At 44.6% G+C, this 19,295-nt stretch overlaps 1 protein-coding gene across 3 annotated transcripts in view; it reads right to left on the bottom strand.

Moving 5' to 3' along the window:
• The window catches only part of PHACTR3 (phosphatase and actin regulator 3), a 267,435-nt gene that overhangs the window by 93,951 nt on the left and 154,189 nt on the right, over positions 1-19,295 (bottom strand). For all 3 annotated transcript variants that reach the window (XM_063146671.1, XM_063146652.1, XM_063146661.1), the window contains 3 exons: positions 10,821-11,027; positions 7,543-7,717; positions 5,272-5,519 (listed from right to left, as the gene is read on the bottom strand). In XM_063146671.1, the coding sequence (XP_063002741.1) occupies positions 5,272-5,519; positions 7,543-7,717; positions 10,821-11,027 (630 nt within the window). The remainder of the gene's footprint in view (positions 1-5,271; positions 5,520-7,542; positions 7,718-10,820; positions 11,028-19,295) is intronic.

The raw sequence follows: 19,295 nt of genomic DNA, 5'->3' as shown, positions 1-19,295 counted from the left end.
AACAGTTAAAGCTGCAGGAGCTATACTAGAGTGACCATTTTAAAAGGGGGCAGGGCACCTCCAGCTTTAACCATTGTGCTGAAGAGGGAATTTCACCAGGTTCTCCATATATACAAATGACACCTGCTGAAATTCCCTTTTCTATGCAGCTGTTAAAGATACAGGAGCCCTGTCCTCCTTTTCATATGGTCACCCTACTTAAACTGAGAACAGGAGGTTGTGTTCTCCCAAGCTCTCCACCTCCAGCTGCTGGAGCTGGAGAGCTTGAGGTAGAACTAGGGATGGGTGAAATTTGTGAGCACTTGCCCCATGGGCACTCACCCTGCCGCTGCTGACGCCTGCCCCTATGAGCTGGGCCTGTGAGCCTCAGCCGAGTGCTCAGCAACCATTAATGGCAGCCATCTTTAATGCAGTGGGGGGGGGCGAGGAGGGTGCAATTTTCTGAGGCTCCAGAAAGTGCATATTTCCCCACACATCATTAATAGTGGCCACCATTAGCATGGAACTGTACATGGAATTGCACACTTTCCAGAAGCTTCAGAAATAACACCTCCCCTCTGCCCCAATGGGAGACTTAAAGGCCCTATTAATGTAAGGCTAAAGGTTTACCCTTGTGTTAATAGGGCCTTTGAAACCTCCATTTGAGTGGTTTGTATGTATGTGTGTGATTTCAGGAGTCTACAGAAAGTGCACATTTTCCCCTTCCATGCTAATGGTGGCTACCATTAATGCTACATGGGGAAAGGGCGTGATGCCAGAAGCCAGGGCGGACCCGCGTCTGAGCTCTCGTGGGGGGCTGGTGAGTGCTCATGTGTAGGTCCGTCTTCAGGCCAAGCATATCCAACTGGGTCTGTGAGGGCCAGACATGTGGGGGGAGTGTCTGCTGCCTTCATGGACCCTGTCAGATGCTGGCAACATCGCTAGGTAGAACTGTAGCCAGGACCAGGAAAGGGAAAGGGCTGGACATAATGAGTGAAGTTTAGCGGGCAGAAAATACCACTCTGTCCACCAGGCAAGGGTAGAAGACCAAGCTCCTGATATTTGTACCAAGCTTTTCAAATTCAGAGGTTTCATTTGCCTACCAGTCACAGGGCCTCATATTCATACTCATATTCAGGGGTACAAAATGTCTTTCAGCCAGAGGATCAAATTACATTTCAGAAAAGCTCTTAGGGGCAAATTTCAGTGTTCGGCAGGACTGAAGGTAAAAGGCGTAGGGTCCAAATCCCCCAAATCCCAAAGAGAGAGGGGGGAGAGAGGGGGAGCATGTCTAGACCTGCCGATATCCTGGGGATTGTCTTGGGATCATCCCTGTGCGTCCACATGATGCACAGGGGATCCCGGGAGCAGGGAGATTTGATCCCTCCTTTTCCCCGGGATATTGCCCTACACTTTTTTCCCGACTTTTCCCATGTCTTGGGAAGATCCTGGGACCGCGGGAGGTGTGGGCTGCCATCCCAGTTTCATCCTGGCTCCTTGTGAGTAAATACAAGGAGCTGGGAACTGGGCATGGGGCACGGAGCTCTTCAGGAGCTTTGTGTCCATTTGGGGAGAAGTGAGGAGCGGGTTTTTTAAAAAACAACAACAACAACAACACCTGACCTTAGCGATGGAGCACTCCTGTGCTCATTTATGATAAAACAACAACAACAACAACAACAACAACAAACAAAATGGCGGGTGTGACATCCTCTTCCTCCCAGGACAACACGCGCCACATGTGGACTGAGGTGGAGGTTCTCGCGATCAGCGTATTGTGCGATCTTCCCCCTCCACCACCCTGGTATAGACATGACCAGAGAGAGAACATATTTTAGCATAAAGATCTTACTCTAAATAACTAAAGCTTTAGGAGAAGAACTACAACCTTTTAAAATGCAGGAAGGAACTGCGCACACACAAAATGAGGAAAACACCTAAAACTAGTAGTTGGAGGAAAGACTGTCCATTCATGCCTCAAAGGCCTTGACAAGCTGTGCTTTCATTGACCCATTTCTCCTTCCAGTATAATTTACATCTGAATCTACTTCTGGGACAATTCCTATGATAACAGTGTTTTGTTTCGTTTTGTTTCCTTTTTGCGCCTATTGTATCTTCACTCATTACATTAATCCTCATGTAATTACTTCACATTTGCATTGGCTTCCCCTTCCTGAGTATTATACCAGGAACAGCTACCCAAATTGCTACCTTTTGTCATGTAGATAACCCTTTTAATTTAATGTAAGTGCTGCTTTACTGTGCTAGAAGTAATTAGAATAACCATTTGATTTTCTTTTTCTATTTTGTAGGTGTTGAATAGAGGCCAAAATCCAATTTATAGACGCAGTTCGTACATCATGTTTACCCATGGGTTGTTTAGACAATGGGTAGTCATGAATTAGCAGAAGCGAGTGAGAGGGCTGCTTCTCATTGCCCAATCGCTCCCGCTAAAAAATACAGGCATGCCTCATCCCTGGGTTGTTGATCATGATGTCCAAACTGTGTATTGGGGGAGAGATAACCAAAGTTGTATGCCATGGGTTACAATTTGGGTTGTCTTTCTCCCAATAGACTACAATTCCAGGATCATGAGCAACTTCTCCAGGGAGAAAGTGTCCCTGGGGAAAGCAAGTGGGAGCGGAGTATCTTTATTATTATTTAACAATATTTATGACACACATTAAAGAAATGCCTAAGTGATACAAAGATGAAAAGATTACCTTCCTGGGAACAGCTGTTCCAAAAGGTATGTTTTTTAGTAGACAACAAAATCCTAGAAGGGTTGGCCCCTGGCTGATTTGTAGTGGCAGGGAGTTCCAGTGAGTGAATAAACATAAAAACATAAGAAGAGTCATGATAGATCAGACCAAGGTTTGTCTAGTCCAGCATTCCATTTACACAGTGGCCAACCAGCTGTCGATGGGAAAACCACAAGCCGGACATGAATGCAACAGCTATGATACTGAAGTCCCTATTCCAAGCCATGATGGATTGAACATGCAAAATCTTGGGTACCACCAGGAGGTATCTCCAGGTGAGAGCAGGTGCAGCAACCGAGCCAGCTGGTAGGGGATCAGGAAATCTATTATGAAGTATTTACATTAATGTACTACTTGGAGGGATGCCAATCACATGAGGGAAATGAGAAGTTTTCTACATGGAAACATTGGAAGAGTGATTAGACATAAACGAAGAGAACCAGCTGAAGACCAAATCATGAAGACCTTGGGCATAAAGGGAACTAAGCAAGAGACAGTGGCCTTAGCTAGACCTAAGGTTTATCCCGGGGTCGTCCCGGGGTCGTCCCTGCCTGCTCCCGGGATCCCCTGTGTGTCATTTAGATGAACAGGGATGACCCCGGGATGATCCCGGGATAAACCTTGGGACTAGCTAAGGCCAGTATCAAGAGCAGGAAATAAGCCAAAGAGGAATAAGGAGCAAGTAGATACCTTTCGATTTGGCAGTGAAGAGATGGCCAGTGATCTTGGTGAGGTCAGTTTTAGTAGAGAGCTGATGGTGGAAGACAGATCAGAGTGGGTTAAGAAAGGAAGCTGAGACAATGGAAGGAAGGAAGGAAGGAAGAAAGAAAGGAAGAAAGGGAGCTGAGACAGTGGAATTCAACGTGATGACCATCACTTGGCTGGAATACAAATGACTACTGCTGACGTTCTTTCTTCGAAATAATGTGTGGGTCATGTAGACTAGGAAGTCGGATACTTCAAACTTCTCCCTGCTAGATGGACACGACACGCTGATCAGTGGTGATGGTAAGTGCACCCTTAGAAAAGGATGGGGTGGGTATAGCTTGATTTTGTATGAATGAGTCACATTATGGTTGTATAATTTGTTGAATGCTTTTAATATGTGTCTCAGTGATGAATATTTAGAATTCTAGTCATTAGGATTTGTAAGCTGTTACTTTACTGGTTGGGAAAGATCTTAGAATCTTGCACCCAACTGGCAAAAGTAATAGTCTGGCGACCTGTGATGAATCCCTCTTTTAGAACCTTGGAGGGGAAAGTGCAGTCGTCAGTCAGGACATGACAGCTGACAACTGAAGAAGGTTATGAGGGAAAGTGAGAGAAAGAAAGATGGCAGGCTTGGGAGTTAAAACAAAGTATAAATTTAAAAGAAAAATGGTAATATCTAGCATGATTACAGCACAGATTAAAAATATTGTGACAAAACCTGCTACAGTTCATCTAAATGAGCTGGTTGTTCTTGATGTTGATGAATAATAATAATAATAATAATAATAATAATAATAATAATAATAATAACGCCAACTCTGATTTCATTTTGACACCAAGGAAAAACATGCCTTTTTAACAAAGCTTTTAATGGTTAAATTCACTAAGATGGCACATTGTTTTAACTGTTTTAATTGTTTTTTACTGCTTTTAAATTATATATTGTTTTAACTTGGTTCATGGTTTAATTTGTTTTCCAGCTGTGTATATTTATTGTTTTATACTGTATGCTTTTATCTGTATGCTGCCCTGAGACCCTAATGATACAGGGCGGGATACAAATGTTTTAAATAAATAAATAATATCCTGTCCTTCCTCACAAGGAGTTCTAAAGCTGTCGGCAATACAAATGTTGGAGGTGTTTTGCATTTGGATATTTTTCATTCTGCTTTTCCTTAAGAATAAATAGATTTTTAAAAGAAAAGTAAAGAAAGAAACCTGCTTAGAATATCTTGTTAATCCCTCAGGTTCCCAAAGAGGTGACCAGAAGAGAATTGTTCTTTAACAAATTTTGTTAAAGAACATTACTGGCAGACATGGTGAACTTGTGAGGGTGTCCTCAGAGGTGCAGTTAAAAGGAGATTCCAAGTGGTGGCAGCAAAACCTAAGAGGAGAGAGTTGGAAGGGGAGGGGTGCTGCTAAATGCCCCCATTCTGCTGGGCAAAATAGGCAGCTGATGAGTGGTGTGATGCTGACCATTTCACCACAGAGGGATTGCTGACAAAGATGTTGAAATTGCCAAGGAGCAAAGTGCAGATGTTGTCCAAGAGGAAGAAGGTGATGAAGCTTCAGGTATCAGGGTCTGAAAAGAAGGCTGAGAGGAATAGAGAAGAGTGACATGAAGAGGCAAATGGGAGTGGATCTAACAGAATGAACTTCAAAGGGGGAGAAGTAGAGGGATGGGATGAGTAAGAAGGGACCAGAACTACCAGGATTTGGAAGAAAGGTCAACAGGACCTTCAGGAACCAAATAATACATATTATGCATGGATAAACCAGTAAGGTATTATTATAAGGTTCACAGAATGGATTTTCTTACCAGAAATTATGGAGTCGTTCAAAACCTCTTCATCCTGATAGAAAACAGAGTCATCTTTGATTTCAGAGTTCATGATCAGATTCTCTTTGTTCTCATCAGACTCCTTCGCAGAGTTCCGCTTGTTCTCCGGATCACTGCTGTAGCTCATGGAATTGTCCTTCTCTTTGCTATGATCAATGCTGGATGTTCTGGATGGGCGGACGTCCATTCGCTTTTTGGGAGACCCTTTGTTTTCCCTTCCATGAAAGCTGGGGGCAAAATGCAATGAACATGGGGGGCTTCAGACATGAGATCAGTAACTTAGTGCCAGAAGAAGGGAACTGATGTCACAAACATGTTCTCTCCGGCACAATGCTTAACTGAGGGTAATGCAGGGGTTGCTATGGGATTACTATTCTTAAAATGGAAAAGCCAAGGCTTTAATATCCGCCACACACCAAAAGTGCAAGAGGGCCATGACTGATGCCTTGTTTTCAGATATGTTGATGTGATGTGCCGGGATGACCTTTTCAAAGAACATCATGCGTGCTTCTAATGGAAAAGACCATTCAAGTGAAACATCACTATTCTGGTAGTTTGGCATTCTACGAAAGATTAGAAAGTGTGCAAGAGAAACACAACATTGATTTATTTCCCATAACAAAGTTGTGGCTGGTTTAGACATTAAACTGATGTGGGTCCAATTCCTGCCCAAATTCCCTTCCTCCATGTATCTAACATGGTACAGTATATGGCAGTAGGGATGTACAGATTTTGTTTCATGGGTTCCATCTGTGTTTTGTGGATGATCAGGCATCTTTTCTTGTCTGCTTAATGACAGAATCAGATTTTTTTTTTTAGGGATGTACAAGAATTCTGTTCAACTCACACTAATGCGCATTTGTGCTAACACACATCAGCGCAAGTGTACATGAGCATTAATGTTCATCTGCGCAAGTGTGCATTAGCCTTAATGTTCATCAGTGCAAGTGCCCATTAGGTCTAATGCACATTAGAGCAAGTGTGAATTTGCAGAATTCCCTCCAAAGACTTGGAAGAGGCCAGTTTATTGGAGAAACCGCAACTCGGATTTGTAGAAATCCAAACTCATTTGAAACAACTGTAGATTTCTCTAACATCTCTTTGTGGCAGGTATAATACCCATAGATCTACATTTGCGCTATATCTAGAGTGACCATATGGAAAGGAGGACAGGGCTCCTGTATCTTTAACAGTTCTATAGAAAAGGGAATTTGTATGCATGCAGCACCTGGTGAAATTCCCTCTTCATCTCAACAGTTAAAGCTGCAAAAGTCCTGCCCTCTTGACCAGATACAAAAGAAGGCAGGGCTCCTGCACCTTTAACTGTTGTGATGAGTGAGGGTTTCACCAGGTGCTGCATGCATACAAATGACACCTGCTGAAATTCCCTTTTCTATACTGCTGTTAAAGATACAGGAGCCCTGTCCTCCTTTCCATAGGATCACCCTAACTATATCCCCCTTCCCTTGTTTGAGTGGGGGAGAATTACATGGTTCCAGTCTCTGTGCATACAGGCAGGCCTCCTTGTGGAGAACCCATGAGATATATTACATTCAATTTATGGTGGAGTTCGCTTTCTCCTCCCCCTCAGGAATTAGATTTCCGCCCAGCAAAGATCTGAATCAGGCCATTTTTATAGGCCTTTGTTTCTCATTTTAAGCCTCCCCATAACAAACGTTCTCTTTTGGTAAGTATCTGAATTAAGGATGGAACAATCTGTCAGGTTCACTTTCTCCACAGTTGCATGTTTTAAATCTTTCCATTCCATTTCGAAGGCATGTGCAATTCTCTTAGACGTCCCTATAAAAAAAAATGAAATTCTCGCTCGTTCGCACCAGTCAGATTCAAAAGGTACAGCTATTCCCAGCCTGGAAAGAGCTGTATGTTACCATCTGCCATGCAGTTCTTAAAGATGAGAAGCCTGACAGAAAAAAATAGGTAGCAACCCAAATTCAGCACCACAGACGTGCACTCCAAGCCCTGGGCTTGGATGGACGTTGCTGCCAGCTTTGCTTTTTCCCACATCCAATATTTTCAGAAGGAGGCCTTGGCGAGTGTAAAAGGTTTCTTATGCACAATCCTAAGACTTTTTAGACAGAAAAAAGTCCTACAATTCCATGCTGGGAATTGTAGGACTTTTTTGTTCTGTCTAAACGGGTTAAGGATTGTGCCCTTAAAGGCAAGCAACATCCGCTGGGACATGGTAGTTTCAGGATACCCACAATGCCCTGCGACATGCCAAATCCTTACCTATCCTGTCGATGTTTGGTGGCCAGAGCTCTGTGAAGTTCCTCAATGACCCGGCTGGGAGGTAAAGGCAGGTGGACGGCAGCGAGGTGAGGGGAGCTGGTCGGCGTTGTATGCTGCCCTCTGAGGTGGGGGTCAGAGACCTTCTGTCCTGAGGGCTGGAAAGGAGCAGCTTGCCCTGAGAGTTGGGAGGAACCAACAATTACATCATCCTTCAAGCAAGACGAGTGAATGGAGGAGATTTCAAGGCTGCCTCATCCACTTCACTTCCTGCTGCAAGAAATAAAACCACACAGGGGTCTGAATTGCTGCATGCACTGGAGGGCCTCCCACCGAATCCCCACAGAGGTGCCAGGGCGCTGCTCTTTCGCTGGTCCTTTGAGAGTCACATTTCTCAAAGAGAAATGTCCCAATGGAAGTTCTGCCTGTATCAGTGAAAGCTGGTTGCTCCGATTTCGGTGGGGCTTTGAATCCATTCTGGGTTTCAGTCAGAATCATCCAGGACTCTAAAGGAGCTGTCCAAGGGGCTGAATCCACTTTGAAGGTAGATTTTAGCACCTTATATAGCTCATTTAGAGTTCTGGCTGGTTCTGACTGAAACCTGGAATGGATTTACAGCCCTGCCAATCTTGGAGCCACCAGCTTCCACTGGAACGAGGCCTGCAGCCCTGCCTCTCTCCACCGCCACATTTGTTGCCACCCCAAGGGTTGGTAGGAATGTCCTAGGGTGGCCTGACAATGCAGGTCAGCTGGTAGATGTCTGGAGGGGTCAACACAGCGAAAGCGTGACGAACTCCACCCCACCAAACGGACTCCTCCAACACCATTAGCAGGCACACCGCTCACCTGTTCATTCTTCCCCACCTGGGTGAAACATATTGTATTTCTGTTAAAATTATAGTCATAATTTCTAAATGTGCATCTATTCATACGAATCAGCATATACAAATGTTATGCAAATCAGTGGCCTCTTCTTTTGTTGATGATGCATTTCCTCTTTTTTGGCAATTCATAATTCCCCCCCCCCCCCCAAAGTGGTGGATTCTGTAGATAAAAGGCACACTCCTCTGCATGTTTAGACAGAAAGAAGTCCTACATGCTGGCTGGGGAATGCTGGGAGCCATGGGATTTCTTTCTGTCTAAACATGCATAGGATTGCGTCTTAAAATTGTGTCTTATTCCAGCCCTCATTTTCTGGTTAATGTTTACAGGCCAAAAATTATTCCTGTGAGTAAGCTGCACTTCTGAGAAACTTGTCTGCCATTCCAGATCTTCTCATTGAGGAATTTCTGAACCCACCCCGCACTAAACTAGGAGAAGATGGCCTTTTTGTGGCTGTAAGACTTATGCTATGAGATTCTGCCCATTGGCCTTGGCTGGTATTTTTACAAAATAAAGCACATTTTCCAATGTTTAAAACAAACAGTTAAAAAGACACCCACCCACCCACCAACCCACCAAGTTAACAAATCTGTTGAGTTTAGCAATTGCTGAAGAGTTGGTGCCATCATGTGTTGAAAACATAAATTTAAACCCAATGATACTCAAAGCTCTGCAGAGCATATTATTGATAGAGAACAATTCTGTCCCTAGGATGGATTTTACCCACTGATACCCACTCCTTTGAGCTAGGCTCCATGAGCCTCCACTGAGCACCTGTGAGGCTCACAAGCACCTGAGTTTCCTATGTTAGACAGACCTCATTAACACAGCAGGGGGGAGTGTGCAGCCACCATTACCATGGAAGTGGAAAATGCACACTTTCTGGAAGCTCCAGAAAGCTCCCGTTGCTCCAATGGGGAACCTTAAAGGCCCTATTAATGCAAGGGTAAAGGTTTTCCCTTGGAGTTGCCCATCTACAGACAGGAGATAAAGCCGTCACAAAGGTCACCTGGTCAGCATCTTCAATATTTCCCCAGCTGTATTGCATTTAAAAATTGTATTGCATTTTCAGTATTTACTTCTAAATATACATCTGAATATTCTTCTGACCTTTTGTGTGTGTGCGTGTGATGCATAAATGGCCACTCTACTGAGCACCTGAATTCACTATTAATATATGTGCAACATGAAACCCTAAATTTCTAATTCAGTTTTGCATTTTTGAATGTGAAATTTAAATTCAAAATTGGGAATTTAAATTCAAAATTAAATTCAAAATCGCCTGCCTGTTTTGATCTTACAGGCATCAAATACAAAATATCAAAAGTTGTCTAATATGCATTATTAGATACCATTACATGTTACCTATCATATGCTAGCAGGCAGATACCAGATAACATTACATGTTGGTTCTCTGATTGCATGAAAACATGCTCCTGGTCTTAAAAAGTAGCCGGGCCAAATCTAGTCATTTTTTACATGGGCTGAGTATCCCACCAATCCACAATGCAAACTTCTCCCAGTCCCACAGTGGCCTCAGCTAGACCTATTGGGTCTAGCACAATGGAGGGGTGAGGATCTCGCAATATCTTCATCATGAGATCTTCCCCTCTGTTTACATGTGGCGCACGACGACCTCGGAGGGAGAGGACATTGCGCCCACCATTTTGTTAGGTTTTTTTTGTTAAAGGAGCAGAACGCACGAATGCTCATGTGCAAAAGGTAAGTTTTTTTATTTTAAATAATTTGTCCAGCTCCCCACCTCCACCCCTGATGGGCGCAGAGCTCCTGATTATTATTATTATTATTATTATTATTATTATTATTATTATTATTATTATTATAGCACCATCAGTGTACATGGTGCTGTACAGAGTCCCCATGCACGAGTCCCAGCTCCTCGTGAGTAACAGCGAGGAGCTGGAACAAACCGTGACGCCCACCCACACGTTCCATGGTCTCAGGATCAGCCCGAGATCATGGAAAAAGCGGGCTCAAATGGAAAGGTGAGATCTTTCCAGCGCCAGGTTAAGACTTTCCTCTTTGCCCAGGCATATGGCAGCACATCTTAATCACCCACATGTTTAGTTTTTTAATGGTTTTTAATGCTTTATGTGTGTATGTTCTGTGTTTTAAAATTTAAAATTTTGTATACTTGTTTTTATCTCAATTTTAGAATTTCTGTAAACCAGTCCAAAGAGCTCTGTCTATGGGGGCGGTATATAAGTGTAATAAATAAATAAATAAATAAATAAATAAATAAATAAATAAAGTAACTATGGCCATTGTCAATGATACTGAGCTAAATGGAGAAATGTTCTGACTTCTTATGAGGCACTTTCCCATTTTATTGTTATTTTGGCCACAACGAAATGTCCTGTTATATGCATGAGACTCACCTGGTACAATCTTTGAGACTTTGGGTACCATCTTAGGGGGTGGAATTGGAAGCGATGGAGGAGGGCTCGGGAGCTGTGCTGAGTTCCTGTCCATCTGTTTCTGGGGCGATTCTGTGGATCCCGAAAGAAGTAAGGCTTGTGGATTCTCTTCGGAGGCTGGCAGGGTGGCATTTTCCCGTTCGTCTGCAGATGCTGACGTCTTCTTGGCTGAGGGGACAGGATCAGATGTGGCCAGATTTGTAGGATGTGAAATACAGAACAATGACGTCGCGAGAGGAAGGGCAAGCAAGAAAGGAAGAGAGAGAGATTAAGGGAGCTTTGCTGCGCACGCCTTGAAGAGCCCATTGTGTCCACAGTGTAAACAATGAACATGCTCAAGAGCCAGGCAGTCAAAGTGAGAGGCGGAAGGGTCAAAGGCCAGTGATGAAAACAAACAGCAAAAGTGTCAAAGTGAGTGGTGAAAGTGACACGGAGATTGGTGAGTGGTGGAAGTCCGTGGTGAAAGTGGCAGGGTGAGTGGCAAAAGTGGCCATCCGGGTGGTGAAAGGGACCGTGTGGGTGGTGGAAGTGAGTGATGGAAGCGACAAGCTGAGCAGCGAAAGTGAGCGATGGAAGTGATGGGACGATTGGTGGAAATTAATGGTGAAAGTGACAAAGCGAATGGTGAAAGTGGGGAGTGAAAGTGTCGAGCCAGGCAGTGAAAGCGATTCGGTGGGTGGTGAAAGTGAGTGGTTGAGAGTGAAGGGGCGAGCGGTGAACGTGACAAGGCAGGTGGTGAAAACGAACACTGAAAGTGATGAGGTGAATGGTGAGAGTGGGAAGTGAAAGTGGCAAGGTGAGTGGCGAAAGTGACAAGCTGCTAGGTTAAACTGATGAAATAATTGCATGCTGTGTGGTCAAGGCTCAAAAGGCTTTCATTCACAATGTGCACACACACACACAATCACACACACACACTACACACAAGGCCAGAATCTTTCCCACTCCCTTTCTTGTGCTCTTTTTAAAAAAATAAAAATTAAAGACAGCCAGAAAGGTTTGCTTTGATAGACTGTTGAATGTCTCCGGGTAACATGGCACAGAAGAGGTCATCTCCAGATCAGGAGTGTTGAATCTCTTTCATCCTGAGAGCCAGATCCAGTTGTGGAGAAGGTCAGGGGCAGCATTCAAGGGGTGGGAAAAGTAGGTGGGGCAAAGGTGAAAGGGGTGGGGCAAAAAGAAAGACCACCTTATTTTAGCTCAAAGCTCTTACGGTCAGGAATGGAGCCTTATGAGCCTTATGGCATTTCATTATTATTTTTAGAATAGGAAAAAACAACAAAGCTAGGGAATTATGAAACTATCAGCAGACATACAAAAAGGTCACAGACATCTGGGCATCCCAGAAGATTGGATTTGGACACCACCACCCCGGGACCCCCCGATTTGGACCATGGATCTGAGGCTCAGCACCTGCGCTCTAAATAAAGCGCAAAGCCCCCTCCATGCAGGTGTGCATGCCTAGGCGCTTCCACTTCAGATCTCCATGCCAATCTGTTCCAGATGCAAGCAGCAGCACCTTGCTCCCTGTCATCCTGTGGGGGCTGATGTCTCTCAACGTGCTGTCGCTCTCGAGCATGATCTGGAAAGAGAACTCAGGATGGAGCTGAGTTCCAGTTGTAGCTCCACCTGAGACACAGGTCTCCGTGATGGCTGAAGGATGAAATCTGTACTCCTCACTTCCCAAATGTAATAGAAGTACTCCAGTTCAGTGGGGTGGCCAGCCATGCCCTCCTCCGCGACACGATAAGGTGTAAAGAGCTCAAGCCAGGCATGCTCAGTCCTCATTGGGCTCTTTTTTGGGGTGTGTGTGCCCTTTTAGGGTTTTTTTTTAGATATCATATTTCTGCAAACCTCAGGGTTCACCTAAGCATGCTGATATCTCTCTCATGTTGCTCATTGATCTTTTTTTCGCTACAGTTCTGTCAGCACTCACCAGTTGAGTTCATTATTATAAGGAACAAGAAGAAGATGGAGGAGGAGGAGGAGGAGGAGGAGGAGGAGAAGAAGAAGAAGAAGAAGAAGAAGAAGAAGAAGAAGAAGAAGAAGAAGAAGAAGAAGAAGAAGAAGAAGAAGAAGAAGAAGAAGAAGAAGAAGAAGAAGAAGAAGAAGAAATGTATTTACATAGTGTTTAGGAATGTTATTATATTTAAAAGCATTATTTTATCCCACCGTTCCTCTGAGGGATCCAGGATGTTATTAATGGTTTCCCTCCTTGATCATCACAACAATCCCGTGAGGAGGGTTAGGCTTGAGAGGCAGTGATTGGCTCAAGATCATCCAATGAGCTTCGTGGCTGAGTGGGGATTTCAACCCAGGTTTCCCTAATCCTAGCCTGCCACTTTAACCACTGCAACACACTGGTTCTCGGTGTTCAAAGAAGTTTGCATATGTTTCCTAAGGAATCTTTACTACAACCTATGAGGTCAGTGAGACTTGCTATCTTCACACTGCAGATGGAGGAGGGTGAGGGTGAGGGATCATATTCAGAAAACACATTGAGCCGGCATTTTGGATGTATATCTTAAAAAAAAAATCACTTACTGTCAGAATCGGTACTCAGTGTGCTGTATTGGCGAGCAATAGTAAGAATTTTGTTTCTTCGCATTTACCTTAACATGAATCCATCTTTTAAAAAGATGGACTCAGAATCATCTGGCTTTGACTGTCAGAGCCCTTAGTGGCTGGGGATTAGATTGCCTTAAAGCCCACCTTTCACCTTATGAACGTGGCGGAGCATAATGACCTGCTTCACAGGCTCTGCTCTTTGTCTCGCTGCTAAGACAAAAATGGTTGGCAGTAGGGCTGTGCACCATTTTGGGTCCGGATCTGAATTCTGAGCTGAAGCAGGCTGATTTGGCCCGAATCGGTGTGGAACCAAAGCAGGTCGGTTCCAGGCTGATGCAGGCCCAGTTGGCTTGGATCGGGTATGAAGTGCATGGGAGCACTTCAGATCAATCCAGAAACCTCCCTGGTCATGCGAGCCCTTTGCTCCTTACCTGGCAACTCCCCTGAAAAGACCTGGACTGCTGCAGGTGCTCACAGCAAGCTCAGGAAAGGGGCAGGGTCTTAAGCAGCTTGGCCCCTGTTGAGCAGCTGTCTCCAGTCATGCCCCCTCCCCCCACCGCACGAGCCTCCTGCCCCTTATTTGGACTCCCGTGAGTGCCCACAGCCATATAAGCCTTTTCAAGGAAGCTGGCATTTTAAAAATAGCAAGTTTCTTGAAGAAGCCCAAACGACTGGAGGCGCTCACTGTGGGTCCAGTAAGGGAGAGGCCTGGGACATCCAAATCTTGATTCAGTTCTGGATCCAGAGTGGGTCAGATCCAGGCCTAAGTGGATCTGGGGCTGATTTGAAATGTGAAGGAAGCACAAACCTGCACCTCCCTTGCAAGGTAGGCCTGGGCCAAAGTTTCCAACCCAGCCACCTCCTTTCCCACTGTTTTACCAATGAAACACTGGACTGGAACCAGTTCACCTGGAAATAATCAGGCTTCACAGTCCATGTAAGTCCATGTAAGGCCCTGAGCATAAAAGTCCATGTAAGGCCCTGAGCATAAAAGACAATTAAATAGGGTGACCATATGAAAAGGAGGACAGGGCTCCTGTATCTTTAACAGCTGCATAGAAAAGGGAATTTCAGCAGGTGTCATTTGTATATATGGAGAACCTGGTGAAATTCCCTCTTCATCACAGCAGTTAAAACTGCAGGAGCTATACCAAAGTGACCAGATTTAAAAGAGGGCAGGGCACCTGCAGCTTTAACTGTTGTGATGAAGAGGAAATTTCACCAGGTTCCCCCTATATACAAATGACACCTGCTGAATTTCCCTTTTCAATACAACTGTTAACAATACAGGAGCCCTGTCCTCCTTTTCATATGGTCAACCTAAATAAAAAGGGAGGAAGGGAAGGGAGAAGGGGTGTGTGTGAGAGAGGGAAAATAGTCTAAAAGTACAGTGAAGCTAAAAGGCAACAGCAGCAATAAAACCCCTTTAAAAGAGCAATAAAAGCAGTACCACGGCAATCCGTTGACCCAGAGCAACTAAAAGAAAAACAACATATTTATTGCCCCTCTAATTTGCACCACAATACTGCTGGAAACCAAGAAGTTCCATGGGAGTCCCAAGGGTATTAGGACTGGACTAATTCATGGAATTTCTCGTTGGGGTTTAGCCCATCCCTAGAAATGCTGTGCTTTGTTTTTGTTTTCTTTGTCATGGGCCAACAAGACATATTCAAAATAAGAAGTGGCGACTGGCAAGGTCTCCAAGATGACGCTCACGAACATGGGAGTAAAATCCCATGGCACGTAATGGGATTAGTCTACGTATACAAAGGATTAAGCTGTGGTTCTCTAGTTAACATGGAACAATGGCCGTGGAGAATGCAGGAAGGAAAGAGAAATTACTTAAATCAGCATGATGTAGTGGCTAGCATATTACACTGCTGCTTTATGACGGTTTTGATGTGCACTGACAACTGTTGGGGCCCATGACATATGCCATATACCGTTTTCAAACCCCTTTCAACGTGCTTGGTGCAGATATGGCCCTAGGCTAGATCTGCTCTACTGCTTTGTAGCAGCACTGAAGTGCAATGATAACTGTTGGGGCACAGGACACATTCCATATACCGCTTTCATGGTGTTATGGGATCGTAACAAATTCACACAATGTGTTCATCTGGCCCTAGTTTAAAACTGCAGTCCAATCCTTGTTCCTTGGAGGCGTGGGGTAAACGTCTCTCGTGCAGGAGCATGTGGGTCTCATTTCTATGGCAGTAAAAGGAAACAATGTAACTTTTCATCCCATTTATTATATTTCTATACCGGCCCATAGCCAAAGCTCTCTGGGCAGTTCATAGAATCATAGAATAGTAGAGTTGGAAGAGGCCTAAAAGGCCATCGAGTCCAAACTTAATAGCAATAACAATATAAAGACTATAAGCCTGCATAAACACTACAAGGGTTAGAATTCTAGTCATGACTAACAGTGCAATACATACTTTTTTCTTTTTTTAAAAAAAAATCACCTTTGGGATCATAGTTGGACCAAGAGACATATGTGTGTGTGTGTGTGTGTGTGTGTGTGTGTGTGTGTGTATATATATATATGTTTATAACAGAAGTAATAGCCACTACACTGTGGTGTAGTTGCTAAAGTGTTGGACTGGGAGTCAAGAGATCCGGGTTCTAGTCCTCACTCGGCCATGAAAACCCATTGGCTGACTTTGGGCCAGTAACAGACTCTCAGCCCAACCTACTTCACAGGGTTGTTGTTGTGAGAATAAAATGGAAAGGAGGAAGATTAAGTACACTGCCATGGCTTCCTTGGAGGAAAACGGTGGGATATAAATGCAATAATAAATAAATAAATGTTTACACAGAATTAATTCCCATTGAGTTCAGTGGGGCTTACTCCCAGGTAAGTGAGAGCCTTATGGGCATGTCTACACCAGCCCTATATCCTGGGATCATCCCAGGATCGTTCCTGTGTATCCAAATGCCACACAGGGGATCCCGGGAGCAGGCAGGGACGATCCCTCCATTTTCCTGGGATAACCCTTAGGTGTAGAAAGGGCCTGAGACTTGGGATTGCAGACTCTTACTGAAAGAAGTAGAATGGAATATAGTCATGACTAACAAGTCCCATTGACTTTAATGGTGACTAACTTGCAATGAACCTATAGGATTATGAAACCGTGCATGATAGATTAAATCAAAGGATGCAGCACTGAAGTGCTTCATATGCCTGCTGGCTCAGACAGTAGAGGGCAGCAAAAGGAGGGAGCGAACTAAATTAAAGGAATTTTCTTTGTATTCTTTAAAGTAAACAAAAAAAAATGTTGCTGACATGCTGTAAGAGCTACTTGCTACCCACTGTTTTTAAAAAAGCCATTTCCAATAGTTATTCTTACAAATCTCCCAGAAGAGTTGTATAGCTTCTGTCCTCCCAGAAAGCAAAATATGTATTTATTTTTTTTATAGTCATTTGTTTTTATAACGATACACCCCTGGTGTAGCAAACCTACTGCTACATAAATATTTGATGCTCAATCATAATGGATCTACTTTTGGAGCTATGTGCCGTGAAATGTATGCATTATTTCTGAAGGGAGGAGGCCATTGCTTTGTGTGACAAAATTTATGGCTCCCTGCATGGATGTTTTATAAACCCTTGTTATAGATAAATATGCCAAATAACCAATTTCTTGCCCTTCCTCCAGGAAAAGTGTTACCCTATTTCTTCGATTCTAAGATGCACTTTTTTCCCCACATAAACATCTCTAAAAATGGGGTGCATCTTAGAATCGCGGGTGTGTCTTAAGGTGTGTTTTTTTTTCTGTTGGTGGTACTGAAATTAGTGTGCGTCTTACAATTGATGGCGTCTTACAATCGAAGAAATACGGTAAGTTGGTTCCCCTGTTGGGATGAAATTTGGTGTCACCGAAGCTTCTGATCTCACCTCTCCAGAACTCTGTTGCCAAACTCCTTCTCCAGTCTCATCAACAAGGGAGCAGGCCTTTTCAGGAATGATCTCCCTGACGAGGCTCGCCTGGCGCCAACGTTGTTATCTTTTCGGCGCCAGGTCAAGACTTTTCTCTTCTCCCAGGCAGTTAACAATATATGCTGAGGTTTTTAACTGAACCCAGAATAGTTGTTTTAAATGGATATTGTTGTTTTTATGCTTTTGACGGTTTTAAATTATTGTATATTTGTTTTTAATGTTCACTTTTTAATTTTTGTAAACCACCCAGAGAGCTTCGGCTATGGGCAGCATATAAATGAAATAAATAAATATGCAGATCCTTAAATCTAGGGGTGTGCACGGACCCCCCACTCCGCTTCACTTTCAGATCCACGATTTTCGGATCGGGCCGCTCTGCCCCGCCCCCACTCCGCCTATCCCGCTCCGCTCGGAGCTCCGGATCCGGATCAGAGCTCCGTTTCCCCCCCCATAGGGGGGGTTACCGGGCCCTGCCGCCATCGCTGCCCATGCGGCGACGGCGGCAGAGCCCGCTAAGGGGGAGGGGGGCCTTACCTGCCTCCATCCGTGGTCCGTCGCTGTCTTCAATTGAGCCCGCGGTTCCACCAGGAAGTCTGGGCCGCGGCCCAGACTTCCTGCTGGAACCACGGGCTCAATTGAAGACGCTGACAGACGCGGATGGAGGCAGGTAAGGGAGAGGAGGGGGGGTTTACCAGGCCCTGCTGCTGTCGCCGCATGGGCGACAGCGACAGCGGCAGGGCCCGGTAAACCCCACTTACCTTTCCGGCGGAGCTCCGGATCGAGGCGAAGGATCCGCCTTCACCTCGATCCTCTTCGCCACGCTCCGCCAGCCCCCAAATCCTCTTCGCCTCCGCCTTAAGGGCAGGCGAAGCCCCCGCTCCGCTTCTAATTCACCGGTCCGATTAGAAGCGGAGCACATCCCTACTTAAATCCCTGCACTGTCTTCCAATCTAGTCCATCATACACATCTTGACCTTTCCTCTGTAGCCCTATATGCCCTTCCCATCTTATCCCTTTGCCCATGACTTCACGACTCACAACTTAAACAGCACTGCCCATTTTCCCCTTGCTACTCACAATCCCTGCCACATCTTGTAAGATCTTCTGCATGCCTCCCACCTTTTTCTCCCCAAAACAGAAAGAGGGCATTTTCAATAAAGTTTTTGCAAGCTGTAAAAATTGTCCCCTCATTTTGCTGTGTATTCCCCCACCCCACCCCAAGTTGGGCAACCAAAAGGCTGCATTCACTCATTCGAAGTGCAGGCAAATGCTTCCTGACCTACTCTGATTTAGCTTTGTCTGATTGGCTATAGGACATCATCACACAGGCCTTTGCTAGACCTAAGGTTTATCCCCAGATCGTCCTGGGGTCATCCCTGCCTGCTTCCGGGATCCCCTGTGTATCATTTACATCAACAGGGATGACCCCGGGATGATCCAGGGATAAACCTTAGGTCTAGCTAAGGCCTCAGTCAACTCAGAGCAAAGACAAGAAGCATTGTTCTCACTCCGGACTGGCTTCATGACATTGTAACTTAGCCAATTCATATTTGCTATATGATGAGCGCTGTTCAAAACACACCACTTCCATGGATTCTTTGTTAGTTATTATCTTTTACCGAAACTACACCTGAATACAAATTAAGTAATTTGCACATATTATTCTGCTGCTACTCTTGCCTCCGTCATCCTCTCCTCCTGCTACTATCTACTCTACACATTTCAGAATGTGTAAGCACTTTGCAGGACGGACCTGCGTTTTATATTACTGTGCAGAATGCCAGTGACACTGCTGGCAATGTAACCGATTGGATCCAGAGTTAGTCATATTTGGAGTAGATCCATTACGATCAATGGGACTTAATTTAGAGTAGACCCATTGATATCCATGAAAATTAGTCATGACTAGCTGAAGCCCCTACTCTACA

Source organism: Elgaria multicarinata, chromosome 1 (assembly GCF_023053635.1).
Source record: "Elgaria multicarinata webbii isolate HBS135686 ecotype San Diego chromosome 1, rElgMul1.1.pri, whole genome shotgun sequence".
NCBI lineage: Eukaryota > Metazoa > Chordata > Lepidosauria > Squamata > Anguidae > Elgaria > Elgaria multicarinata.
This window is presented reverse-complemented; position numbering and strand designations above follow the sequence as displayed.